Below are 24,346 nucleotides of genomic sequence, written 5' to 3'. Positions count from 1 at the left end.
CCCTATGGAAACATGGGAGACAAGGACATTCAGGAGATGCCCTGGACTCCAAGGGCCAGCTAGCGCGCGCGCGCACACACACACACACACACACACACACAGTTGACCTTGTTGCTAGCCAGGGAAAAGGCTCATTAGGTACAGTGCTTGCTGCACAGGCTGACAACTTGAGTTCAATCCCCAGAGTCCACATGAAGGTGAAAACTGACTTTACAAAGTTGTCCTCTGACCTCCACCCACACATACCGTGATACATACACACCATACACACATGCTAACCACACACACATATACCACACATACTCACCATACACACATGCACACCATACACACACACTCACCATATATACTCGCACACCATGTACACACACAACACACTATGCACACCATACACACACTCACTATAGACACATGCACACCATGTACACACACAACACACTATGAACACCATACACACTCACTATAGACACCTGCACACCATGCACACACACCCCACACTATGCACACCATACACACACTCACTATAGACACTTGCACACCATGCACACCCCCCCCACACTATGCACACCCCCCCACACTCACTATAGACACTCGCACACCATGCACACACACCCCACACTATGCACACCATACACACACTCACTATAGACACTTGCACACCATGCACACACACCCCACACTATGCACACCATACACACACTCACTATAGACACTTGTACACCATGCACACACCCCCCACACTATGCACACCACATACATACTCACTATAGACACTCGCACACCATGCACACACACCCACACTATGCACACCATGCATATACACTTATATACCACGCATACATATTCATACCGTACAAATGTGCACACCACATGTACACGCCATACACAAAATAATTTTTTTTTCAAAATAATTTTTTAAGCGAAAACCCCTATCTTGAGATGGAAGGCAAGGACTGACACCTTAGACTGTCCTCTGACCTCCATATGTGAACTGTGGCTTGCATGCACCCACACTTAAACATGCATCAACAGATTTTTTTATTCACTTTTTCAGGACCTTGGTAAATAATGAAAAGTCTGAAAGCTCCTAAGGACCAAATACTCAATAAATAAATAAAAATGAAAAGGATGGAGGCATGGTATGGTGGTACATGCCTTGTATCCCAGCACTCCACAGGAGGCAGGCAGTTATGTGTAAATTCAAGCCCAACCTGGTCTACACAGTGAGTTCTAGGCTAGCCAGAGCTACACATTGAGACCCTGTCTTTAAAAACAAAGAAAGGCTGGCCTCAGGAAGAGCTGTGAGGCACTAGCCGATGAACCTGTGTTCTCTTCGTCCAGCTCCTGGGCAGTCATAAAGCTACACCAGCCAGCAGTGCTGGGGGTGGAGGATGGGACAGGACAGGCAGGCTTTGAGCTTACCAAACCCAACTCCTAAAGAGCTGGCAGCAGCTGACCTGCCTGGCAGACTGCTGGAAAGTGCCCCAGGGAGGCTTTATCAGAACTGTCTTACCTAACGCTGCTGGCCCAGCATGGTAGCTCACAGGAGGCTGAAGCAGAAGGACTACTGGGAGGGAGCTCAAGGCTAGCCTGGGTTACACAGTGAGTTTGGGCTTGCCAGAACTACATAGCAAGCCCTTACCTTTTGTGGTTGTTGGTGTTTGTTTGTTTGCTTGTTTTGTTTTTTCCAGACACGTTTTCTCTGTGTAGGCCTGGTTGTTCTCAAACTGTAGATCAGGCTGGCCTTGAACTCACAGAGATCTACCTGCCTCTGCCTCACTGAAAGCTGGGATTACATGCTGTTGTTGGTTTTGGGGGTTTTCTTTGCCTGTTTTTGCACGCCCTTATCTTGAAGGAGGAAGAGTTATGTTAACGCTGCAGCTACTTGAGAAGGCTCTGCTGCTGGAATCTGACAAGATGCCAACCCAACAGCTCAAGAGGAAAATGAGGAGTCCCGCACGCCACAGGCAGGAGTTGTGCTGGGCACTTAGGGGGAGAACTGTGAAAGCTCTGACTTCTAGATTCCAGCTGGCCTTGAACCTTGAAACCTCTGTGCAAGCCTGGAGGGAGGTACAAGGCAGGCAGAGCGGTGACCTGCTGGGACGGGAAGGCTGGAGGGGACCTGGCTCACGGCACTTAAGAAGTCTCTACTCAGATCACTAACCTAGCAGGACTTCAGTGGCCACAACAGCATATATACAAAAGTTAGCTCACCCCTTCCACAGAGGCAGGAGCAGCTATTTCAAATGTAACCTTAGGCACAGGCTCTGCCATAGAGCCACAGCACTCCTAAATGCCACTGTAAACAAAGCAGATTCAAGTATGAAACATAGAAGCAAACATGAAAGGAAACCCTAGCACACACGGATGGGGTGGCTGAAGGGCGGGGGAGCAGCTGTAAGACACGGACAGTCAGTTCAGGAAGAAGATCTCGAGTCAGAGGCAACAAAAAGTAAGTGAAAAGAAGCCCTGAGGGAGATGTTCCAGACTTGAAAGCAGAACGGCTGCAGGAAACATTCACTAGAGGGCTCCCTGGCAAATCTGAGCAGGTGAGAGAACCAGCCACTCTAAGGAAGAAAGGAACAAGGCCTCAGAAACCTGTGGGTGGCAACAGCCAAGTGCACAAAACTCTGCAGATGTCAGGCACAGGAGCAGAGATCTGAGGTGCTAGGAGATGAGGCTGAACTATGATTTCCTGTAACCTGGGCAAAAGCAAGAGACCCAAAGCCAGGCCTGGCAGAGCAGCCTGCCATCGCAGCCCTGGGGGGAGGGGCAGAAGGATCTCTGCACCTTCCCTGCAGCCTGGTCTACAGTGAGACCCTGCTCCAAAGCATCAAAACAACAATAGTGGTAACAGTAATATAACAAAGTAACTCAAAACCGTTAGTAAAATGGCACATTATAAAGTATGTTTAACCCAAGGCAACAATTAGGGAATAGATGAGACAAAAATTAAGAGCACTGAAGCAATGACTAGGCAAATAAGAGCACACTGGCTGCTCTTGCAGAGGATATGGGTTCAGTTCCCAGCACCCACATAGTGGCTCACAGCCGTTTCTAATTCTAGCTCTAAGAGATCCAACACTGTCTCTGAACTCCATTGGCACCAGGCACACAAGTGATGTACATATATGCATGCAGGCTAACACTCATACACATAAAAAATAAATCGAAAAAAGACTCAAGGTGGGTGTGGTGCTGCACACCTTTAATCCTAGTCCTCAGGAAGTAGAGGCAGGTGGAGCTCTGTGACTTCAAGGCCAGCCTGATCTACAGTTCCAGGACAGCCAAGGCTACCTAGTAAGCCCCTGCCCTCTCCTCCAAATTAAATAAATAAATAAATAAAACTCAAAAAGTAGCTTAACCTTACCAAGTAGAAAGTGGTGGACATCCATGAGCTCAGCCTATCTCAGCCCCAAACTGCCATCACCACAGCTTACACACTACCCCCACCGCTGCAAAGCATGCCAAGCACCACTGATCAGGACCGCACTGGGGCAGCAACACAGTTCAGGCTTTACCATACCCGCTGTGAGTGGATATGTCACAGCAGCCCCTTTCTTACAGGCACAAGCATGTGGGCCCCACAGCAAAAAGTCAGGCCAAATGACAAACAAGTTGCAAAGCACCTGTCACCCTTCTGAGCCAGTGACACGGGCTCAAGCTGAGAACTAAAGGGGGCTGTGTAGATCAACTGAGCACATCCCACTGCAAGAAGGCACCCCACCATCCTTGGCTGGTAAGAAGTCCAGGCAATCTGGAGCAGTCCCTTCAGTGGTGAGCTATCTTTCTCAACAGTCTGGCCTGCCACATGGTGGCCTGCTTAAGTATGCTTCATTCCACCCTGCTAAACCACCTTGGCTGTCCCTTTTGAGGACAGCAGGTCCCCACTTGTCCACCCAACAGTCCCCTGTAACCTTTGCCATGCTCTGTCGTTATTTCACTGGCTAAGCACTGTCCCTTCTCTTCCTTCTCATTCAGTCACTGTCACATGACTGATATCCATAGCCCCCTCTCAGACGCTACCTAATATTTGTGACTCTAGACTACCCCTCTTTGATTAGGTACTCAAAATGTAAGAGACCCCCAACTCTTGGCTGTCAGATGCCATGCACAGCACCCTGAGCCAGGAGCTTTGCTACTGTCCGTGGTGCTGATAATGAGCAGAGGGCACGTGTGTAATAGGCTGGTTTCCACCTCCAGTGGCGCCCCAGCCCTTGCACTGGCTTGTTCATCCACTTGCAGACATGCCGCCCTGGCCTCTCAGGGACAGTGTGCTCCAGCCTCTGCGGCGGTTCAATTTACTGAATATTAAAGGCAGGCAATTTTTAAAAAAATTATGGACGGTCTTGTACTTACACCACCTACTTAAAACCCTGTTAAGAAGTCTCCACTACTATGAATCTCTTGCTTGCTTCCTCATTTTCCCACCAGGAACTTCAAGTTAGTATTTACCATTCTTTAAGGTCGTTTAAAACATGAACCAGAGTTCAATTTTGATCAGGTTCAAAGGGTCAGGCTAAAGAGAAGCCCAGTTGTTAAGAGCTCTGGCTGCCCTTCTTTCTTCGAGAGGACCCGAGTTCAGTTCCAGTACTCACAAGGCAGAGGAGGGGAGGGGAGGAGAAGAGATATATAAAGTAGACAGCGCCTGAGGCATGAACCCAAAGTTAGCCTCCACATGCATGCGTGTGCACATGTGTACCTCATCCCTCACATACACAAAGTTCAATCTCTCCCTTCCATGATATTGTCTGTCCTTAAGTTTCTAATATCCTACTGATATGAAACATCGCCACACTGTTCAGACAACATGAGCCCCACTTCTCCCCTCCACTGAAGTAGCTATTTCTCACATCCATCAGTCATTGGGAAAATGTGATCTGTGGGTCTTTGTGTCTTGTTTTTTAAAATGGAAGAATGAAAGAGGGGGTGGGGAGCTAAGCAAGGCAGGGCTGAAGACAAACCACAGATCCTCACCCACAGCCGACACGGATCCATTACGTAGCCCACGCTGGCACAGCCACACCATCAGTCACAAATCCACTTAACCACACTGTGAGGCCACACTCCTCTACCTCAGCCACAAGGCCCAGATAAACCTCATCTGGGCACACGTGGTCAAGTCATAAAGACCAGGAAAACAGCTCAGTAAGTGGAGCCCCAGTTTTTACTAGACAGAACACTGTGGTTTTGTCTTTGGCTTGTTTGGTCCACAGCTGAGCCTACCCATGACTACCCAAATAGAATCTGTCCATCTGTCTATGCCAAGATGAGGCTGAGCACTAGAGAGAAGGGAGCAGTCAGTCATGGCAGCAGCACATCAGCTCCAGAGCAGGAGGCACTCACTTTCTAGGCCACTAGAACTCGGTCTGCTGCAGTTAAGGCAAGAAGTAACAAACCCTGGGCTCTCCGAAGACAAACAGCATAGGTTGGCACAGGGGATAAACTCTGACCCTTAGAATTCCTAATGCTTTTGACAGGGGAAGCTCCAAAACAAACATTTATGAGCCACAGAATGGCTCAGAGATCCTATGGACACAGGCATGTCCCCACACAGGGGGTAGTGCAAAGCAAGTTTGACAGCCACTGGCTTTTCTTAGAATGTTGGCAAGCTTCTGAGGAGGGATCCCACAGTGAAATGAGTTAAGAAAACTCTGGTTTGACCAACAGAATCCTTTACTGGGGATCCTCCAGGCCTCAGTAGTCTGGTGGTGTTCTCTAAGAAGAAGGGCACAGGAGGCTGCATTTCCTACACCCATCTGCTTCTGGACCTTGTCAGGTCAGACACGTCTCAGCTCCAGTTCAGCATGTCAACCTGAGGCAGCAATTCCTGCTCCTCATACTTCCAGGCACCCAAACTGGGCCTTCTGCAAATGTGTGCTGGCTGCTTCTGACTGCCTAGGGAGCTGGACCACAAGACTACACTGGAGGAAGGACCCTTGAAAATTAGCAACCAGGTCACACTGCTCTTCCTCAGAGGCCCCAGTGTCTCTGAGGCATCTGAACTGGGAACACAGAGACTGCAGAGGGGACAACTGGTCACATTAAACAGTCTGAAGCAGCTACGAGAACCTGAAGGGCTCTGGAAGCCATAGCAGATTTTTATAACCATCTCTAAGAAAAATACCAAGCTGTATTGGCTAATACTCTGAAGTCCACCTGGCTGTGACGGGATGAAAACTGAGAACACAGGGATGTTTTGTGACTGTGCTCTGCAAAATGAATATTCAGAATAAAGTTTAAGTTCTAGAAGAACACAAACATCTCTCGAGGATTTATAAGAGGGAGGGTTGAGAATGATCTCCACAAGGGTCACGATTGTACCCATGACCAGGCTAACACAGCGCCATCAGGAACTACAAAATGGGGCTTCTTCCTTTTAAAGAGAACAACAGACAGCCTTTAAGGATTTAACTCAGGAACCAGAAGGACGCACTTCAACTTCCACAAGTGAATCTGCAAAGTCTCACCAAAGGAAAGCCCTTCTACTGGTCTTGATTTCTTATATCACAAAACCCAGCAAGTTTACAAGCCTCGATTTTCCAAAGGTCTAATGGACTTTAATAGCCCGGAACTGGAATTCCCAGCTCAAAGCGCCCCTGAGTGAGCCTCAGCTGCAAGAACTCGCTAATAAAAGTGGCTCCAGCATTTTGTTTTATAGCGCTACTGTGAATTACCACATTGGGGAAAAAAAGCCCTTGGCTCAAAAAAAAAAAAAAAAAAGCTTTATTATCTCTGCCTGGATCAGGCTTACCAGTAGACGGGGAGCGCCTCTCTCCCCTCAGGTCCACACTCCAGGTCCACCTCGGGAGGGCACACCACAGAGGAGAAAGCATTCTATATGCTCCTTATCTCAGCTGCCTTTCTGTGTGCTCCTGAATCCACGAGCTATGCTCCCAACACACCAAGGTCACCCCTTATGGGGGTCAACACCTGTGGTCATTTTTGAGTCCTGCCCCACATGACAAACAGTAGCACTTACACCTTCTGTCCCTTCTGCTGCTCTAACGTCTTCATTCCTTGGTGCCAGGCATGGTTTTAGGACATGTGGCCCCAGCTGGTGGGGAGCAGCTGTTTTGGAAGGTGAAGAACCTTTAGTAGGAGGGGCATAGCTAAAAGTGGGAGGAGCTTTGGGGTGTACAGCCCAGCTTGCTTCCTGCCCTCTCTGCTCCTGCTGCCTTACCTTCTCTGAGCCAAGTCAATCCTTTATCCCTAAGCTGTTGTCAGACATTTGGTGACAGTGACAAGAAAGGCAACAGGAACTGTGTCTTTCCTGCCTCACTGATAAGCCCACACACTCATCACTGTCATCTCAAGCACACTCCTGATACGCTTTTCCATGGCCCTTCTCTTCTGGTTTCCGGGTTTAACTACTGCTGATGTGCTGAGAGCACCTGGGACTCAGCTGGGCACCCAACCACTGGTCATCCCCAAACTTGCTCCTCAGAAAATGCATTTACTCTCCAGACGCCCTAAATGACCATTCCTTCTCCCCCTCATCCAGCCCGGCAGTCCTGCCTCTATCCACTTATACTGTGTAACTCTCATCAAATCACCACTCTGTCTGGAAGATTACACAGTATCCATCCCCAGCTGAGCACCTGACTTTTAGCTACACCAACCTGTCTCTGTCCAGGTACCCTGCAGCCACTTTCTCTCATCAGGACCCTTGGTGAGCCCATCTATAAAGGTCTTTTTCCACAAACACAGGTACAGAGATCCAGTGATGCATTTGGAACAGGAAGACATTAGGTTGGCCACTGTGTGTGCACTACAGCCCAGCCATTGACCTTCCTACCACTCCTCATCCATGGAAGGTGCTCTGCAGGATGGACAACCCTAGCTACACCGGCCCGAGACCTCTGCATGGCTCCCTCCTTCTGTCCCTCCCTCCCTCCCTGTATACTGACTTCAGGCTGCTTTATTGGGTCCTCGTACCCACCACCTTTCACCACCCTTCCCAAAGCCCCACACTAAGTAGGAAAGCAAGAAGGGTAGAGGAGAGGGAGCACAGGTACTGGCAGACTACTTCCTTGGGGCAGCTTTGATCTTTGCTGCCTGATATCCAATTTCTTCTACTCGTCTCTTTGCACATGACCACTAGACAAACCACAACCAACAACAATCAGTACACAGCAGGAGGAAGAGGAAGAGGAGAGGCAGCAGCCACCACCACCAGGGCCCTCTAGCATTCTCAAGAGTCCACAGAATTCTGAATGTCATCCATTTGCAGAAACTATCTGCAGCTGGCAAAAATCATGCCCCAGCCAGAGCACGAGGCAAATCATAGAGTCTGCTGCTGTGGAAAATCTGAAGCAGCCCCATATCTCACACTTGGGATTAAAACAAAAGCATATTTATGTAACATTTCTGTGTTTTTATAAAGACCAAAATGTTCACTACACCTCCCCGCGTCCAGTGTCCACTGCAAAGCCCTCTTCTCTGCACTCATCTCCATCTGCCCTGCTGTAAGGGGCTCACTGCAGAGGACTGGCACCCTCTACAGAGCAACTTCTCCATCATTGCTGCCCACTTTGGCATCTGCTGTCAGGAACGGCACCTGGCCCACAGCAAACCTTCTTTTTTTTTTTTTTTTTGGTTTTTCGAGACAGGGTTTCTCTGTGTAGCCTTGACTGTCCTGGACTCACTTTGTAGACCAGGTTGGCCTCGAACTCACAGCAATCCGCCTGCCTCTGCCTCCCGAGTGCTGGGATTAAAGGCGTGCGCCACCACGCCCGGCCTCCTTCTAAAAGTGAGGAAACGGTAAGCTCACCTTCTTAAAAACCTAATTTTATAAAAAGGAAAGAACTGCTTTTGATTTTAATCAACCCTCCAGCCCCTGATGTGCGCTGTGCCCAGGAGACTCTGACTTTCTTATTCTCCTACACAGTCTATGCTCTCTTTCGAATGCTTCAGTTGTAAATACTTGCTGCGCGGTGGCACAGCCGACAGGGGACAGGTAACGGCCGTCCAGTAGCCACCACTCAGTCCACCGCCACTGCTTCCTGTAGCTCAGGACCCTCCTAGAGTGGTTCCACCTTTTTTCTAAACTGTATAAAGAAGACAACCACAGAGGCTGGGGACTAGAGATGGCTGCTGAGAGTGCATCGACTTTGTGTTTATGCAAAGATCCTTCCACAAGCCACTGTGGAAGGTCAGACCAAAGAGTTTCTGGGAACTAAAGCCTGTGCCATTGTGGTGTGAGAGGCAGCCCCGCCTCATTTGGTGATGGATCTGTGACTTGCAGAGACTTCAAGATCAGAGCTGCACTGTAACATGCGAACGTTAGCGAATGAGGTGGACATCTGGCCAGCTCATGGCTTCACATGCCTGTAAAAGCTGACAGCCTGACTCTGACTCCCTGGGCTTCTGCTCCAGAATTACTAGCTTGTTTTGGTCCTGCCTGCTTCTTGCTCACTGGTTGCACCACAATCTTCAGCGATTTACTGCTGCAGCTTCCCTTTGCTTTACTGCCTTTAAGACTAAATCTTACTCTGTAGCCCAGATTGGTCTTCAACCTACACAGTCTTCCTGCCCCAGCCTCACGAGTGCTGGGGTTACAGGTATGCACTGCCATGCTTTGGATCTCGACATGCAACCTCCTGCCCTTTACTTGAAAACTGTGACATTACTTTGTATGCAGCTCTCCTACTAAAACTACACATTAAGAAACACATAAAGCTACAACATGTATTCCTTTGACTGCCAGGCCTAGGAGTGGAGAGGAGACAAGGTGAGGTACAAGAGATCCCTGCAGAGTACTCTGTGTGTTGACAGCGGTGGTGAGCACACAGATCTGTATCTCTGATAAGACAGAACAGAGCTAGAAATATAGATTGGAGCATGGCAAACCTCTGAAGCCTGAGTGGGCGCCACAGAGGGCAAGGACAGCAGTGCGTGTGATGCTGTTGCTGCTGGGCACATGAGGAATCATCAAAGGAAGAACCAGGCACAAAGACACACACCACCTGCCTGCATGCCTGTCTGCAGCTTCCTGTGGATTCATAATTACTCTCAAATTTAAAAAAAAAAAAAAAGAATGTTGGAGGGAGCTGGAGAAACGGCTCAGCCGCTGGGCGTTGTTGCTCCTGCAGAGGACCTGGTCTCTGTTCCCAATGCCCACATGATGGCGCACAACCGTCTGTGGTTCCAGTTCCAGGGGATCTGATGTCTTCTGACCTCTGCAAGTACCAAGCATGCAAGTGGTGCATGTCGAAGCATGTAGCTAGGACGTTCATACACACAGAATAAATCAACCTAGAAAACTAAAGAGAATGCTGGGACTATATGTGGTGGTGCATGCCTTTAGTCCCAGCACTCGGGAGGCAAAGGCCGATGGATCTCTGAGTTTGAGGCCAACCTGGTCTACAGAGGGAGGTTCCAGGACATCCAGGAAGAAACCCTATCTCAGGGGACAGAAAGGGTTGGTAAATACCAGAAACCATCCCTCTTCAGAACTACCCATGTTGCAATAAAACAGCACTCAGCTTTCTCATAGAAACCAGACAATTTTGTGATTTTGAAATTAGCAATCTTCTCAATATGCATGGTAAAACACTAGGGCTCTCGTGGGCATGGAAAAGGATGGACACAAAATCATAAACAGCAAAATGTTAGCGCTGCCAGGATGATAATGTGCTTCCTAAAAAGTCCTGCAGTTTTCATGACATTCTGTGGAGACACACAGTCCCCACACAGCACCCAGTGCTCAGCTGCTGGCAAGGTGGAGGGTACGTCAGTATGTAGGGTACCAGCTGAGGCGAAGCATTTGGGGGGGGAGGGGGGAGAAAAGGAGAGAGAGAAGGAGAGAAAGAAGAGTGATATGGGAGGAGGCAAAGCCTGACAGAGTGTGAAAAATGACATCTCTGAGGCTTCCCTAGTCAGGCCTTCTTGCTGCTAGTCTGAGAGCAGCTTGGCACAAAGATCTAAGCAACAGGTTCCTCCAAGAGCACAAAATGAGTACAGGGTGCCAATGCCACACAACTGGCCCCACTGCACTAACGTCCCAAGGTGCCTACATTGTAAGAGGGAAAGAGTCAGAGCAGAAGCAGCCCATAAAGCAGCAGGCCCCCATGCAACAGGAGGACTTTCTCTCTGCTGCAGAAACACACATGCCACAAGAACAAAGGAAAACACTGTTTATATTCATTACTTTGTAGTTTATTTTAATGAGGACAGAAATCAAGCCAATGCTACTGACTGCTGGCCATCCACTATTGTCTTCATGTAAAAACTCTGAAAGCCCAGCTTTCCATCACAGCCACCCCCACTGCTGTGCACTGAAGAGGCTCTGCTTGAGAAGAGTTTCCATGCTTACACATGTTCTCAAAATTAGGTTACACACACACACACACACACACACACACACATATATAGGAGCCACCTGGACACACAGGGCAGTACTCTAGTGAGATCTAGACTGGTGTGTTGTGAACTAAATGGTTCACACCTGTAGGATAATCGCCCAGCCAAGCCCACCTCTCCTGCTGTACAGCCCCACTGTATCACAGGGGACCTCTCCTACCTGACTGTGATAAGATCTCTGGTCCACATGGCTCTCCACAAAATGGGAGAGCAGAAAATGGATGCAAAAGCAGTGTTCCTTCAATAGCATCCTGCACATATACAAGAAAGTAAATCAGAGCATCTAGTGCCGACTGTGCAGGGCGGGGCTGCAGAAGCCGTGCCCAGGCTCCAGCCCTGGCATCAGGCTGATCTAGCTCTGCCCTCATCCTCCAGGAGCAGAGCCAGTGTGTGAGCTGGAAAACAACGAACCCAATTCCAGGAGGGAGACGACAGCATTCATACTCTTCAGCCACGCACAGTCCTGTACCACATACACTCTGGCAGGGTTTTCAGAGTGAGTTTGTATTTCACTGATTTTATCGTTTGCTATAGAAACACTGCATCGAGAACATGTGCCAGCACCTCTACTTAAATGACACTGCTGTGATCACATACCAAAGGCGCTCAGCATCTCCAGGTAAGTGACAAAGCGGACAGTTCATAGAAAAGCCCAACCCAGGGTCTGCCTCTGGTGACGTGTGCAGTTTTGAGTGTGAGCAGGATGCTGGATGTGGAACTGCACCAAGTGCTTTTTCTGGATCCACTGACATGATGACACAACTTCTGACTTACACGAGTCATGTTGACCACATTTATACAGTCCCATTGGATCATTTTTTCTTTTTGCTCTGATGGGTTTAAACCCAGGGCCGCATGCTAAGCAGGCACTCTACCACTGAGTGACATCATTAGCCAAATGCAACATTATTTTTCTTACTGGTGGTGGCACTAGGGGTCAAAGTCATTGCTTTGAGCACTCAGTTATAATGGACATATAGATTTTGACAACTAAAAAATAAACAAAAATAAAAGGGAAAAAGTAATTTAATCATTTGCTTGTGGCCAAAAAGATGAGAGCAATTTTTAGGGCATAAATCCTGCCTCCCAGTGTATACCTGGCCAGAAATATGGACCACTGGCCTACCCCAGACCTCCATGGCATCTTGTTGCAGAAAGAACACTGCCCACTGAGCTGACAGCTGTCACTATCACCAGGGCAGCAGTAACCACCAGCAGGAGCCTGATTTGGCCTGCTGACCTCCCTCAGGTACAGTGTGGTGGAGACGGTCACTGGATCCTCACTGGACAGTCTTCCTGCACCTCCCAGCCTTGAGTATGTAATTCTGCCCTAACAGGGAGTCTCCAGGGAGCTAGCATATTAACTGTGGGGGCTTAGCTGAAGGAGGGACTCCACCTATGCAGCTGGGGCACACATCTATGCTGGGGTGTGGCTGCTTTGGGGTCCTCTATACTTTATAGGTTTATTCTCACCTCTGTAAGGAAGCCCAATAGACTCACTGGCTCCCCAGGTGACACTTAGTGGAACTGGATTGGGGAGATATTTGTTTATGTCTCCTCAGGGAAAGGGTTCCCACAGCACCCCTACAGACAACCAAGCGAGCCAACGTCCCACTCCATGGGCATATGCTCCAGAGCTAACAGGATGTGGGTGACAGTCCTGGGCACTTCCCTCAACGTGTCTTCGCACTCATCTCAGGGTATGATTGCCACTCAAAGGGCAATTCAGACTATTAATCTAAAACATGACTTCACCAATCTGACCCTGGGCTGACCCTCAGCGGCCACCCTAATGACTAGTCTGATTTAAGGGCTGCATCTTTGTGCTAACACACATGATATATTAACACAGGCTAGCTCAATGCAGGCAGAGCCCAGGGTTTCAGCCATAACTGAGGCCTGGTGCAGAAGACAGTCCCCAGACAGTATGCATCGCATGGGAATGAAGTTCCAGGCAGCCTTTCTTTAGGAAAGTTGCTGTGCAATTCATCAACTCTGGCAACTGTGTGTGAGACTCTCACACTCAGTCAGAGCCTGGGACCCTTGGACATGTGTCAGCAAGCACTTACCTGAGCGCAGCGCCCCAGTTCTCTTCTGTTCAGATACTGAAATATATTGATTGCCAGTTCATAAGGCAGCTGGACATCAAAGAAGGGGACCTCGTCCATCTCGTCCTGTGGAGAAAGAAGAAAGGGGCTGAGGGCAGCCTATGCTTCCAGGCCTTTCACCCCCTGAACAGTCCTGAGGTGACCAAAGCCGGGGCTGTTTCAGGGAGAACCTGAAGCAGGGGTCTCTGGCCCCCACATCTACCCTCCTTTCAGTCACTGTGAAATCCATGTGACTATTTCCCAAGATGCTGCGGAAGGAGTAGCACAGATGCTACGTGTGTCAGAAACCTCCTGACTTGTAAGGGAAGGTGAGGCAACAGGTACTCAAGAAAGCCGGCCTAGGCCAGGGAGGACACCATCCCCGAAGGACGGCCAAGCCTCCCCAGCACAGGCAGTGGCGGTGGGGGTGGGGGTGGGGCAGCTGGAAAAGCGCTGACTGGGTCACTAACATATTTTCATGGGGAAAGAGCAAGGTGGAGGCTGCTCTGCAGGAGATGCAGGCCCACCTCTCCTCAGGGTTTCCTAAGCTCTTGGAGCTCACAGTGCTTAACCTGTGTTAGCCAGTACAAACAAAGGAGTTCTCAGTGCTGTTTATTAATGCACAGCAACAAGAGCTCTCCCGCCCTAGGGTAAGCAATCAGAGATGAGGTAAAGGCTTCGGCTGAAAGATAAGGTTATGCGGATTCTGGCACATAGAAAAATCCAAGGGAGGATGGGAAAGGCCAAGTGTGACATGAAGGCCCTCAGGCCCACCTGCCAGCCATCTCTGTGGCCGTGCTTCTCAGTGGCAGCGTGGCCTTTGTCCTCACAGACTAAGCTTGGAAAATGCACTTTAATAAGCTCTGACTGACATCACTGACTTGCTGGCTGGAAGCAAGTTGCTAACTCACCTCTCACTACAAGTTTCCACACTATGACGCAGCCACCTCAGAAAACAGTGTCTGCAGCATTAAGGAGTGTGAGCCTTTCAAGACTAAGGCTAAAGAACGCTCGAGAATCATGTTACTCACTAGGAGTCTCATGACTGAAGGAGGAAACAAGGTATTTGGCTGCAAAGATAGAGTGAGGCTACTAAGTTCATAGCCAAAAAGGCTCTCCAGGGAAAGGACACTGAGCAGTCTCTGTGGGCAGAATGTTCAGTCAGTGGAAGGTAACACAGAAAAACAGGAAAAAATCTGCAAGGATAAGTGGGAGGCGTGGGTCCTGCCTAAGGAAACAAAGCTGCCGGAACTCATGTCAGGCCAGGTCCTTGCCTACAATGACTACCTTCACTCATCAGTGAGGAGCTCCACTGCCAACCAGATGCAATTAGAGACACCCCAACCCCTGTGGGAGTCACTGCTGGTCCGTGACCTGGCAGGCTCACACAAGGTGAGAGGCTATCGTTCACAAAGCCACCCCAGATGCCCTCCTGCCTTTCCTTCTACAGAAGCCTCTGCAGCAGCCGAGAGGACCACTTTAGCCACATAGTAAAGAAACAAGAAGAAAAAGTCCCTTTATCCTCACACAACCAAAGGAAGGGCAGGGGGAGGCTGAGCGAGACAGGGGGAGGCAGAGCGAGGCATGCTCTATTCCCTGTGGGCTCCTTTATGATAGGCCACACTACAAGCTGGTCTTGAGATGCCATCTTTTGCTTTTGTTCTGGGAAGAAGTCACAGTCACCCATCAAATGCGTATATCATTAGCCAATTTCCCACATTCATGATGGAAGACAGTCCCTCTGTGAAAGCATGACCCCACCCTCCCACTGTTCTCCCTGACCCCAGCCTCAGTTCTGGGGACCACAACCTGGAGGCTCCAAGATCCCAAATGATCAGCCAAGTATCCAGACTGAAGGTATGCAGGCTTCCTGTCTAACGCCCTCGGGATACCTGCCCAAGGACCACAGAGAGCTGTCCTACAGAGAACAAGTGCAAGCCCTGGTGCTCTGCACGCAGAGACTGGGTGTCACTCTCCTTAAGGACATGCTAGCCCCTCTTCTCTTTCTTATGCTCTAGACTTCCAAGTCAGTCTCTCACTTGCCTGTTGGTGATTCACTGGCCCGTAACTTACACACTACAGCAGAGACAGTCCCAGCAGTAACAAGAGGACTACAGAGTGAGGCTAAGTCCATCAGCGGAGGAGCCACACAGCACACCTAACAGCATCACCACCCCTAAAGGGCACCTAACCACTCTGGAAGGTTTGCTGTGGTGCGTGGGGAAAGAAGATGAAACCCAGCAGGCGGCAATGACCACCAGCATTGTTGGGGCCACCACACCAACAGTCAGTCAGACTGCGGCAGGTTGTTTACAGGACCTGGAGGCCAGCCACTGTTTGCAGGCTGAACTGTAAGAATGTCAACTGTGCCATTCTTAGGATTACCTCTGAACTCTCCCATGACTGACAGTATCAGTTCCAAACCCTCTAAGTCTCCTCCCGACTTCCATGTGGCTGAGCTTCTCTGTTCCCACCACTGGTTAGGGAATGGCGGGAGGGAAAGGAGGGCCGTCAGCAAAGGAGCACTGGCAGCTCATGACACATAGGGACTTTCGTGCTGCAGTCTGCACTGATGGAGCAGGATCACGCCAATCCTCCCAGGTGAGACAGCAGGCTGCCTGCAACTGGTTCACAGCTAAGCCCCTCCTAGACTCCGCCTTAAGCCAGAGGGGCTGCCTCACCAAAGCACCAACCCCTCCAGAGATAGTGTGCATTGAGTACAGAGGCCACTAGCCTCAACTCTGACCTGAACAGCCAAGCCACACGCGATTCTGCAGCTAGGAATGGCCTCTGACAAGCAGAGCCTTCCCCAGCCAGCCAGCTAGGGAGGCCAAGTGGTCTCAGGCAGAGTCAAGCGTCCCCAAGAGTTCTTGGTGTGTAGCTGCAGAGCGCCAGAGACCTCCTTCCAAGCACCTGCTGAGGTGCTATGTGAGCATGCAGGCAAGGGCCCAAGGTTATTCTACCCTCCAGCGAGGAAACAGTGTTAAGTTGTTGTGTTTGTAGCTTACCACATGGCAAACACCTCATCAGAGACGACATTACAAGCTTGTTCAGCCCTGCGGCAGGGCCTGGCAGACCTGAATGCCACACCCTGGCCCAAGCTCAGCAACTACTCAAGCACTCGCTCAGCTGCTGCGGAGGTCTCCTGTGATGACAAGCAGCCATTCCTCCCACGGTGCACAGTGAACGTATGGAGCACACAGCCAGTGAGCAGTCACAAGACACACCAGGCAACCCCGTGACAAACAGACAACACGGATGTTCTCAGGAGGGAATGGCACAGAAACACTAAAGGCTAAATGACACTGTAGAGCATCGGCTGACCCAGAGTGACAGGAAGCTTGCCAAGCTTAGGCTCTAGACAAAAGGAAGCAGCTCGCTGGTGACAATGTGCCTTTACGACTTTCACCATGGTGCCGAGGACTGATCTCTACCTCTCAGTGACTCGCCTGACACTGAAATCACATGTGACATTGTTTGTTTTAATGTTCAGGGCACCTCGCAGAAACCAGTGCCCCAAAATTCCATGGGCACAGCTCACAGATCTTTCTCAGGGCTTCTTTGTGCATGTTACATCTTGAGAGCCATGGCCCTAAATCATGGACGGATAGGAAAATCCAGGGAGGAGCACACAAAGGAGTTGTATTACGGCTAAGGTCAGTGAGTACTGGATTTTCCCAAAGTCTACTGGATTCACTCCAAAAATGCTGAGACAAACTGTGAAGGGATCTGTCCCCAGAGAGGATGATCTGTCCTCCGTGTGCCCAGCTCCATAAATGGACAGTCTTTGTGCCATCAGCTTAGAAACTTAATCTGCCTTCTCTTGTTTAGTAGAAGAAGGGGTAATTCCTAAGAGCCAAATTGCTGCAGAGGGAAGAAACCAAATCACTGCACTTCCCAACACGTATCTCTGGGGCGACCGCCACTCAGGCGCTCTCGAGGTGGTGCTTAAACAGATCTACAGCCGCCTCTACTGACCCTGGGATGGAGAGGCCTGCTGTCTGCAGGGCTTATCTCAACCCCCACATACTGCACAGTCCCACCGCAGGAGTGGATGGTGTCCAGTTTCACTTGTGGCTTGAGAAAGTAAGCAGGTAGATTGGGGAAAGTCTCAAACACTTGAAACAGGCACCTATTCTGTCTTGAAATACCTTTCCCTGCACAAACAAATAGGAATTCAAAGCACACCAAATACCAAGAGTGGCAGCCTTGCCGCCAACTCCGTATGCTTCCATCTTCTGTAGTTCCCTGATATCAGTACAGGCGGCACACTACCCAGCTTAAATTAATGTGTGTATAAAACCCTGTCAGCTCAGGGCCATGCCCAGTGCTGGGGGAAGGGAGATGCTATTAGCAAATATATGAGAATAGGCCTCTGTATTGGAGGAGGTAAATCTTTTATGGAGATAAGTCATCACATATAAAACAGAATAAACACACGAGACAGTCCCTGAGGTATCTCAGGCTCGTTAGTAAGCCAGCTGCTTAGCGCTCAGGGAGTCTTCCTGTTTCTCTGCTATAAAGGAGGTTAAGTTCCCAAGCAGTCCACAGAAAGCCCATTTCTCTTTTTATATCGAACCTAGTCCCAAGCCCAGCTATGAGGATAAGCAGGAGTATTCAATAAAGATGTGGACAGACAACCTCCACCTACACAAGCTAACCTGCCCAGTGCCTTGCACACTGCCCATGCCTGGAAAGGACGCGCCAGTGAAGGAAGTCTGTGCTCTCAGAGCTCAGCTGAGTCAAAGCTGGGATGGGAGACTCAGGAGCTGGGCTGGACAGAAGGCAGAGGAGGAGCTCTCTGGAAGAGAGCGGTTCATGAAGGGCTGGACCTCGTCTGTGAGTCTGTTTGGTCAAGAGGCCCCGCACATATGTGAATGCACAATCCCACCATCTGGATCTGCTACAGAACTTGTGGAGCTTGGTGTGAAAACAAGTATGCTAGGGTTCCTAAGTCAAAAGAATTTTAAGACTTGCAGGGCTACACAGAGAGACCCTATCTCAAAACTAATAACAAATAAAACAATAATTATAATAATTGCATGGGCTGGAGAGATGGCTCAGAGGTTAAGAACAATTACTGCTCTTGCAGAGGACCCAAGTTCAATTCCCAGCACCCATGTCAGCTAGCTTACAACCTCCTGCAACTCCAGCTCCGGGGAATCTGGTGCTATGCTGCCACTGTGCACAGACTGACATACAGACACACATAGATCCTTTAAAACAGAGAAGAATTGCGAGCAGTAAACTAAGTGCAGAGTATGACCCGTGAGACCATCAGCTTGCAGATCCACAGAGGCACTGGCACCAGAGAATCTCTGCCAGCCCTTCCCCAAGTCCTCTACGAGCTGCTCAACCTTCCAGAAAGCCTTGTGGGGAGGCTCTGGGTAAGACCGAGCCCCGCTCCTCAAAGACACTCTCCACTATGCCTAGGTTTTCTTCTCTCCAGAGCACTTGTTTACCCAGCAAGTATCTACCCAAACAGGACAGACTTTCTCTGTTGTGCACATTGCTGTAACCTCAGAGCTTAGACTAGTGCCTGGTGCTAACAAGCCACTCAATCAACAGTGTGGACTGAGGAGTAGATACATGGATGGATGGATGAATACCATACCTTTTCAAGAAGCAGAACCTTCCAGTAAAGACATCCAAACTTGTTTTAGTCAATTCACACACACATCATGGAAAAGGGCCCCCAAACAAAGGCCTCCTAGTTCATGAATAACACTTTTTAAATGAATGCCACTGAGAAGAACATTTTAGTCAGAAGAAAAGAGAAGTTTGGACTGGAGGGATCAGAGAGAGTTAACACAGCAGAGGGAATCAAACTGAGCCTTAATAGGAAAGGAAGAGACAGCAGAGGCAGGGGAGTTGCTCCAGCTCAGTTGACCAATGAGTGCAGCACACTGGGAGAGAAGCAACTGGGTGGCAGCAGGGTCCGAGTCTGAGTTTGGGGGCCCCAGAACCCTTATGCACACTGGCCTGCTTCTACTACCATCATCCTAACAGTCGAGAAGCTGGAGAGGCCAGAGTCCACTCTGGACACCACTGACTCCCCAGCTCTAGCTCAACCGTGAGTACAGACCTGTGGACGAACAGGGCTGGGCACTGGACACAGAGCTGGACAAATCTCAACCAGTAACTAGCTCAAGATTGCTCAAATGACCCAGTCTGGACCAATAAGAACACAGCTTCAGCTGTGCACCACAGAACAGGTGCTGTGCTCTCCCGGCACTGCCGCGCTGGCAGACCATCTTCTCCTCAAGAAGGGACAGCCTGCTGTGGGGAAAGCCAGCAGACAAGCAGGACTGAGGTAAGAGGTCACAGCTGGGTTACATCAGTGCCCAGAATGAGCATCACCTCCTGGAATCGTTACGTGGATCAATAGATCTCAGGGTATGTTTCAGGCCAGTTTGAGTTCGACATCCGTGTCTTTGTTGGTCAGATGTGATACACTACCTAAACAAAATGTGACCAAGCGACTCTGTCACAAGCCTGTACTAAAGAAGCTTACATAAGCATACCTGAAATGCCTCCACTGCCCACAAGGAACCTAGCTTTGGAGAGGGGTATGAAAGACAGTGTCTACTGCCTCTGGAATTCTGGCCCGGGTGTGCCACCCCTTGTGCTGGCCAATCCAACACTGCCAAATGCCAGTGTAGTATTCACAAGCCTCTCCCATAAGTAAGAAAGCTAAGTGCTGCTATGGAAAGGCTCGGGTAATAAGGCAAGGCTGCACAGAAGGCACGCCAGTTTCCCTTCAGCTGTGCTTGTCCATCAATGGTTCTGGCCTATGTCTGTCCAGAGACACTGGTGCAGCTGGGCCGAGTGGACGGCGGCTCTTCTGTTGGTTGCCCTCGCGCTGGTGATACTGCAGTGGAGACAACACCAAAACCACAGCCGGGGTTGGGAGTGTGGTCAGTCAGAAGAGTGCTGACCTAACGAGCCCTGGGTCAGCCCACGGTACAAGAAACTAATCCTGCATGGGGGGTAGGGGGGGAGGGGAGGCAGTGGCTGGAGAACCAGAAGTCCAAGGCCACTGTCAGCTGCAGCATGTTCAAAGCCAGCCAGGGCTACGGGAGCCATCTCAATCAACAGAGGCCCAAGTGTGGCACTGCTGCTAAGGCGTGGGGCGTGGGCAGGAGACAGAACTAGCTGCAGGTTTGCACTCAGTGCTTCGGCTGCATTAGGATCCAAGGGGACTCCACTTTCCTTCCCAGGAGTTACTCCTGAGTTAAAAACTCCAGACAAGCACACGATAAACAGATCCTGCCGCACAGACCCTTGCACCAGCATTTAAAACATCATTGCCTCTGTTGTATTCATTCCCAACAAGTAGGAATGGGAAGTCTGTGGGGTAGATTGCTCTAACGATGGCCTGCATGCCCACAGCCGTGTAACTCCACTACTGCGCAAATAACCAAACACCACATGTCCACATCCCGAAAGACAGACATACAGAATGTCCCCGACAGCACTGCAATGCCAAAACAGCTAACCCAACTACTTATGGTTATCACAGTGTTGGATGACAGCAGCATCAGGTCCATGCCACAGGACCAACCCGTCCATTATGCTCTTCACAAGAACTCAGACTAAAGCTGCCTGATGACACTGCAGAGGTGTCAGAAGAGGGGGCGTGGTCAGGACACTGGAGCAAGGGGCAGAGAGGTTGGGAACCCAGTCCTATGAGCAGGTGTTTTGGATATGAGTATATGCACATTCTACAGAAGGCATGGAGCTGTGCAGTTAAGGTATGTACACTCCAAAATGTGACTAATAAAAAACAAATTAAAAAAAAAAACCCAAAACTCTAACATGTATCATGTAAAAAAACAAAAAACAAAACCCTGCCTCTCCCCAACACAGCAGCCACATCTTTGATCCCAGAACTGGCAGAAGGACTTCTGAGTTAGAAGCCAGGCTGACCTACAGAGTGACGCCTGTGTGGTGGGTTGAATGAGCATGGCCCCCGCTGGCTCAAATGTTTGAATACTTGGTCCCCAGTTAGTAGAACTGTTTGGGAAGGATTAGGAGGTGTGGCCTTGCAGGAGGAGGTAAGAGGCCTTGCAGGAGGAGAGGGTGGGCTTTGAGCTATCAAAAGCCCACAGTTACTTTCTCTCTGCCTGCTGTCTGCTGATGAGGATGTAACAGCTCTCAGCTACTGCTCCAGCACCACGCCAGTCTGCTCCCCACCACAATGGTTACGGACTAAACCTCTAGAACTGTAAGCAAGCCACCAATTAAATGCTTTCTTTTATGAGTTGCCTTGGTCACAGTGCCTTTTCACAGCAGTATAACTAAGATACCCTGGGTTTATGGTTTTTTGGTTTGGTTTGGGGTGTGTGTGTGTGTGTGTGTGTGTGTGTGTGTGTGTGTGTGTGTGTGTGAAACAGGGTTTCTCTGGCTGTCCTGGACTCACTTTGTAGACCAGGCTGGCCTTGAACTCACAGAGATCCTCCTGCTGGTGCTGTCCCCCTCCCCCCATCCCCCAGTGCAGGATTAGTTTCTTGTACCGTGGGCTGACCCAGGGCTCGTTAGGTCAGCACTCTTCTGACTGAGCCACACTCCCAGCCCCTGTCGTGGTTTTGATGTTGTTTCCACTGCAGTATCACCAGAGCGAGGGCAACCAACAGAAGAGCCGCCGTCCACTCGGCCCAGCTGCACCAGTATCTCCGGACAGACATGGGCCAGAAGCTTTGATGGACAAGCAACCCTGTGGGATGCTGCTTGAGTGTGAGACCTGAAAAGTCTCATGTATAGGATTTAGGGTCTATCTTACTCAGGGTTTCTATTGCTATGATACCATGACCCAAAGTAAGTCGGGGGTGAAAAGGGGGTTTACTTAGCTTATACTTTCACATCGCAGTCGATCACTGCAGAAACTCAGGACAGGAACCAGGGGGCAGGAGCTGATGCTGAGGCTATGGAGGGGTGCTGCTTACTGGCTTGCTCCCCATGGCTTGCTCAGCCTGCTTTCTTATACAGCCCAGGGCCACCAGTCCATAGGAGGTCCCACCTACAATGAGCTGGGCCCTCCCGCATCAATCACTAATTAAGAAAATGCCCTACAGGTTTGCCCACAGCTCCATCCTAGGAAGGCATTTTCTCAACTGAGGCTCCTTCCTCGGCAGTAACTCTGGCTTGTGTCCAGTTGACATAGAACTGGCCAGCACAGGGGCCAACAGAGGCTACACAGCTGAGAACATCCAAATCCCAACATACCCAAATCAAACATCCAATGTGCAGATTCCTGGGCTGCTCGTTTAGCAGATCCGAGGGTGCCTCAGAAACCTACGTATCACCAAGGCCTCCTAGAAGGCTGGCTCAAGCTTCACCTGGTCAAGTTAAAATACAGGAATCCAAATTTAATCCCCAGGATTTATCAGCTGGGTAATCCTGGACACACTGCAGAAAACGTTGTCTTTGAGTCCCTTCCATTTGTAAAAAGGAATTAGTATCTACTTCATATTATGGCCATTTTAAAAATCAAATCAGAGCACAAGACAAGGCACTTGGTTGAAAGGGGAAACATACTTTAAACTCAAAACAGAAGCTACTAGTATTATTTAAATAAAACTGTCCATTGCATAAAATTACCCGTTTTAAAAATTGTGTGTGTGTGTGTGTGTGTGTGTATGTGTGTGTGTTGTTTGTACTCTTGTGTGCAAATGCCCATGGAAGCCTGAGACATTAAATCTCCTGAAACTGGACTTTCGGGAGGTCGTGAGCCACCAGGCATGGGTACTAGGAACCCAACTCTGGAAGAGCGGGCTGTGCTCCTAACTACGCAGCTGCCTCTCCAGCTCTATTGCGTTATTTCTCTAAACAACATCCACTCGCTGGAACGTTGCAGAGATGAAGCCATTAAATCCTTCTTCTATTCTGGCCTCACCCTTAACCTGCAAGCCAGGGATCCGTGTCAGGGGGTCTTGATTGGATTCTCCCGCCTTGGTAAAGGAGGCTGGAGAAGGAGCTTTCGACCAATGCCCCCCTAAAGGCTAAGAACCTCCGCAAGATATTGACCAAAGGACGCTTCGACGTAGTCCTTTCACCTTCTTCTTTTTTTTCTTCTTCTTCTTAATTTAAGTTAACACGTTGTTAGGAAAATCAAATAATACAGAGATAGGTGAATATGAATTCTGTCCTGTGCTTTTTCTCGACCTTCCTCTCCAAAACCAACTTTTCTTACAAGTTTAAGAACGTTTCTAGAGCAGGATTTCTCAAACTCACCACGTAGCCCTTTTATGGAGGGAGGGGGCTGTGGTGGACTGTCTTGAACGCTGCTGTTGGCGATCCTGCAAGCTCAAGAGTGCGCACACACTTTACTGTCAACACCCCAAAATGTCTGCAGGCAAAGCTCCCAGCTGAGCAACACTGCTTTCACGGACTCTGGAAGGGGAGCTGCTGTGCCCCCCACCCCCACCCCGTCCCGTTGGGCGGGCTCCATCTGGCCCGGGACACTCACCAAGTCTCGGATGAGCTGGTCCACCAGCGGCTCGGGCTCCGCGGCTTCGCGGTCCGGGGGTGAACGAGAGCGGCTGGACGCATCCCTCCGGTCAGCCCGGCCGGGCCTAGACGCCGGGGGTCGGCCCGCGCCCTCCAGCAGACCCTGCGCCAGCGCCAGGTAACCCGAGGCCGGCTCGCCACGCGCCCCCGCCTCGGGCCTCCGCGCCCGCCGTTCCCCAGCCTCGAGTCTCCGCCGCCGCCACAGGGCCTGCGACTGCGCCAGCTCCTCCTGCCAGCGCCGGCGGAACTCCTCCAGGCTCTGTTCGTCCATGCTCGACGATCCTGGGCCTACGCGTCACCTAGGAGGGCCAGCTGCAGATGGACCGTCCGTTAGCCGGAAGTGTCCGACGTTGACCGGAAACTTTCGGGAACGCGGCTCTTCGGTT

General features: G+C 50.1%; 1 protein-coding gene across 1 annotated transcript in view; it reads right to left on the bottom strand.

Annotated features, from left to right (window-relative positions):
• The window catches only part of FBXW8 (F-box and WD repeat domain containing 8), an 88,486-nt gene extending 64,140 nt beyond the window's left edge, over positions 1–24,346 (bottom strand). The window contains exons 1-2 of the mRNA XM_084764823.1: positions 23,920–24,346; positions 13,434–13,538 (exon numbers count right to left, since the gene is read on the bottom strand). Coding sequence (XP_084620949.1) covers positions 13,434–13,538; positions 23,920–24,231 — 417 coding nt within the window. The 5' untranslated portion in view covers positions 24,232–24,346. The remainder of the gene's footprint in view (positions 1–13,433; positions 13,539–23,919) is intronic.

Source organism: Acomys minous (genome assembly GCF_964271855.1).
Source record: "Acomys minous genome assembly, chromosome: 16".
Classification (NCBI taxonomy): domain Eukaryota; kingdom Metazoa; phylum Chordata; class Mammalia; order Rodentia; family Muridae; genus Acomys; species Acomys minous.
This window is presented reverse-complemented; position numbering and strand designations above follow the sequence as displayed.